A 3,625-nucleotide genomic window follows, 5' to 3' on the forward strand; every position below is an offset into this window, starting at 1 on the left:
TGTTGAAGGCTCCCAGTCTTCGCAGGAAGTACAGTCGGCTCTGGCCCTTCTTGTACAGGTGATCTGTACAGCATGTCCAGTCCAGCTTGTTGTCCAGCCACAACCCGAGGTACTTGTAGTTGCCTACAATCTCCACCTCGTCGTCCCTGACGGTCACTGGACGTGGCTGTGGGCTGGACTTCCTGAAGTCGATGACCAGCTCCTTAGTCTTTGAGGTGTTAAGCTGGAGATGGTTCACCTGACTCCAGGTGACATCTGAGGACATCCATACTTCATCTACATTAATTCAACAAGTGCATGATCAATGAATATGATCTGCCTGTGATGTATGATCTAATTTGACCTCAGCTCCTCCCTCTGTCTGAGGAGGTTCTGGAAGGCTTTCTCTCGGTAAATGAAAAAGTTTCTGTTCCGCTCCAGGTCCTGAGCGTTGATAATGCGGGTCACCAGAGCTTGCTGAATGGCCGAAGACTCACAGGGATGGTGCTGCACGTTGTGACTGACGTTTCTCCAAGTCTCGATGACTAACATGTGTTCTTCCTCCTTCCTGCTGTGCCCAGCAGAAATATTGAGTGTGTTTTTATTTATCATACCTACAGTGGTGTCATTGTTTCCCTTCCTGTCTTCGTTGAGTCCAACGTCCTCTGTGGAGCCATGAGTTTTACAGCTTCCAGCAGTTGAATTGGGTGTGGTAGAGTCATTGAATATATCAGCCGAGACACTTGGACTGACCAAACTGATATTAAAAAGGACACTGCTGGAGCATGTTGTATTGGTTGCACTGGTTTCTTTTGGACCACTGGCTGCATTGATTGCAGTGTGATGTGGGCCTGGAGCTGCAGTCTCCTGGATGTTTCTGCGCAGATAAGCTGCGTAGCCCTGAATCAGGTGATTCAGTCCTGTCTTATAAGAAAAACGCAGTGATTTAGCAGATCCCAAAGGCACAGAGTTCAGACGGACCTGTTGGAAGAAGAACAAAAGTATATCTGAGCTTGTCTGTTTTTTAGCACCTTGTCAGACATAACAGAGCTCTTACTTAAGTTGCATTGTGGGTAATGTAGGCAACAGTTTAAGGCACAAAAAAGCATGTGGATACTGCACCATATGGTCATTGACATGTTTCATCTGGAGTTTTCGCCTGCCCGTCCTTACCTGGTGCAGTCTCAGGTGCAGGTGAAAAGCTGCTCCTGCCAACCACTGCTGCATGGACACTGAGCTCATTCTCTTCTTGTTAATCATCCTCTCATAATGATCAAGCAGTTCAAGTTTCAGCAAACTGTCGTAGAGCTCCGTGGTTTCGGCCATTGTCTCCTGGTTGTTGGCGATGCCAGGAATGAGGCGGAGGTAGCTGTTAATTAGCTGGCCAATTCTTGAAGAGGTACTGATGCCAAAAATCATCATGGCCTGGGGTCCCTGCGTTGTTATATCTTATTAAATATTTAACAATATGACACTTATAGGCTATTTTTTATTTTTTTTAAAGTGTGTGTGTGAGAGAGAGACAAGAGGGCTTCTTCTTGGAGGTGGACTTAAATCTGAGAATTTACTGAGACTTTTTTCCCTCAGAATTGTCGAATTCTGGAAAAAAACAAGTAAAAATCTGAGATTTTTTTGCACAACTGTCAGATGTTGTTTTAGTTGACAGCTTTTATTGGAAGCTTGTAAGCTGTAAGGTTCTGCTGCCTCTTATTCGCTTTGTTCTTCTTTGTTTTATACTGCAGGTCTGGTTCATTATACTCTTCTTGTCTCTGCAGCCACGATGGTTTTTTTTTGGTTTATGGTTTATGGTTTTGGATCTGAGGAGGACAAAGGCTCCAGTGACCCCTACCAGCATCAAAGGGGTCAGTGTGGAGGTGGTGGAGGAGTACAAATACCTGGGAATGCACTTGGACCACAAACTGGACTGGAGTAAGAACGTGGACACTGTCTACAGGAAGTCGCCTCTACTTTCTGAGGTCCGTCAACATCTGCAGGACGATGATGAGGATGTTTTATGAGTCTGTGGTGGCCAGTGCCATCATGTATGCTGTTGTCTGCTGGGGCAGCAGTCTGAGGGTGAGGGACATCAACAGACTCAACAGAATCATCAGGAAGGCCGGCCATGTTGTGGGAGAGGAACTGGACTCTCTGACAGAGGTGTGTCAGAGGAGGATGTTGTCCAAATAAAGGCCATACTGGACTGTCCCTCCCACCCACTCCACACTGTACTGAACAGCTACAGGAGCTCGTTCAGCAACAGACTCCGACTCCCACGATGCACCACTGAGAGACACAGGAAGTCATTCCTGCCTGTCTCAATCAAACTACTGAACTCTGAACTGTAACAGTCACTCAGACACTGTACATTCATACTGTACATTCATGTCATGCTCTTTACATAGTAAAGGTTTATACAGTAGTATGTTCTTTAGGTAACAACTCAGGGATTTAAATGCTGTCTAGGTATTAGATATTTATTATATATTCTGTTTCATATTTCAATTCACTTTTATTCTATGTGTCTGTAACAAACAAGAATTTCCCCTCGGGGATAAATAAAGTAATTTCTGATTCTGATCTGATTCTGATTAGTGCCTGTTGATGGATTTCACATCTCCCTGTGCTGTAAACACAAACTTTAAGTGCACAGAAATGAGAAGACTTCTCATAGCCTACATGTGACATGTGCCCCTATCTCCATTTACAGGGCCGAGCAGCCCAAATACTGCTCTTCCTTCAACTTGATGGGTCTGATACAAAAAGACAAATACGACTGTTGAACAACGATACTGCAGCAGATGGAACAGCCATCTTGGCTCCTGATGAGAGATGTACTGCAGTTTTGTGGTCAAACCTTTTGGTGGTAACAGGTTTACACATAAATAGCTCTTAATGATGGAGACAGTTTTGCCCTAATATTGCTTCAAGAAGGTTTTAGTAAATTCTTGCTTTGTGAGGCAGAAAGATGTTATTAATCCCAAATAATTAGACTGTTCCTTTAAGAATGACTGTTGTACTGTAGACACCTACATGAACCAACAGGCCAACATACACAGAGGAAACAAAGTGAACGATGTTTCATGTGAAGTTGGTTCAACTGTGAGACTCACGTGCCTCAACTGAATTCAAGCACAGCCTTACAGCCCTCTCTAGGGACAGCTGTATTTCAGGGTGATCAGTGTTTGTTCATATGTCCTGATTTTTGGCACTTTTATTGATGATAACCAAAGGTTTTTTAATTATACTTGTTTGTGCGTTAATGTAAAAATACAGAAATAAATTCATTGTCAAGAGAAGTTCAGTTATTGGCAGGTTTTCTTTACTTGTTTTACATCAGTCCTGGACATTTTTTATACATTGACATAATGTAATAACAATGGATTCACATACAATTGGCAATAAACAATAAGAAGGCTAAAAATCCACATAGAAGTATATTCACAGGTCTCATTAAATCTGTAGCCCTCTGTGAGCTTCAGCTTCTCATTAAACACGTCATCCAGTTTCCACGTGACTGCACTGACCAATTGTAAAATCCCAATTTCAGTAGCGGCAAACCAATGTTCACCGCAGGTTCAATGCTAATATTTAAAAAGTCTTTAAATTATTTATTGGAGCGTTTTAAATATGTTCCTTTCTATTTACC

At 42.9% G+C, this 3,625-nt stretch overlaps 1 protein-coding gene across 1 annotated transcript in view; it reads right to left on the reverse strand.

Annotated features, from left to right (window-relative positions):
• Window positions 1-333: 333 nt before the first annotated feature.
• Window positions 334-3,625, reverse strand: part of LOC114446583 (uncharacterized) — a 23,885-nt gene continuing 20,593 nt past the window's right edge. Inside the window, exons 3-4 of the mRNA XM_028422237.1 lie at window positions 1,153-1,413; window positions 334-960 (exon numbers count right to left, since the gene is read on the reverse strand). Of these exons, the coding sequence (XP_028278038.1) occupies window positions 334-960; window positions 1,153-1,413 (888 nt within the window). The remainder of the gene's footprint in view (window positions 961-1,152; window positions 1,414-3,625) is intronic.

Source organism: Parambassis ranga, chromosome 14, assembly GCF_900634625.1.
Source record: "Parambassis ranga chromosome 14, fParRan2.1, whole genome shotgun sequence".
NCBI classification, from domain to species: domain Eukaryota; kingdom Metazoa; phylum Chordata; class Actinopteri; family Ambassidae; genus Parambassis; species Parambassis ranga.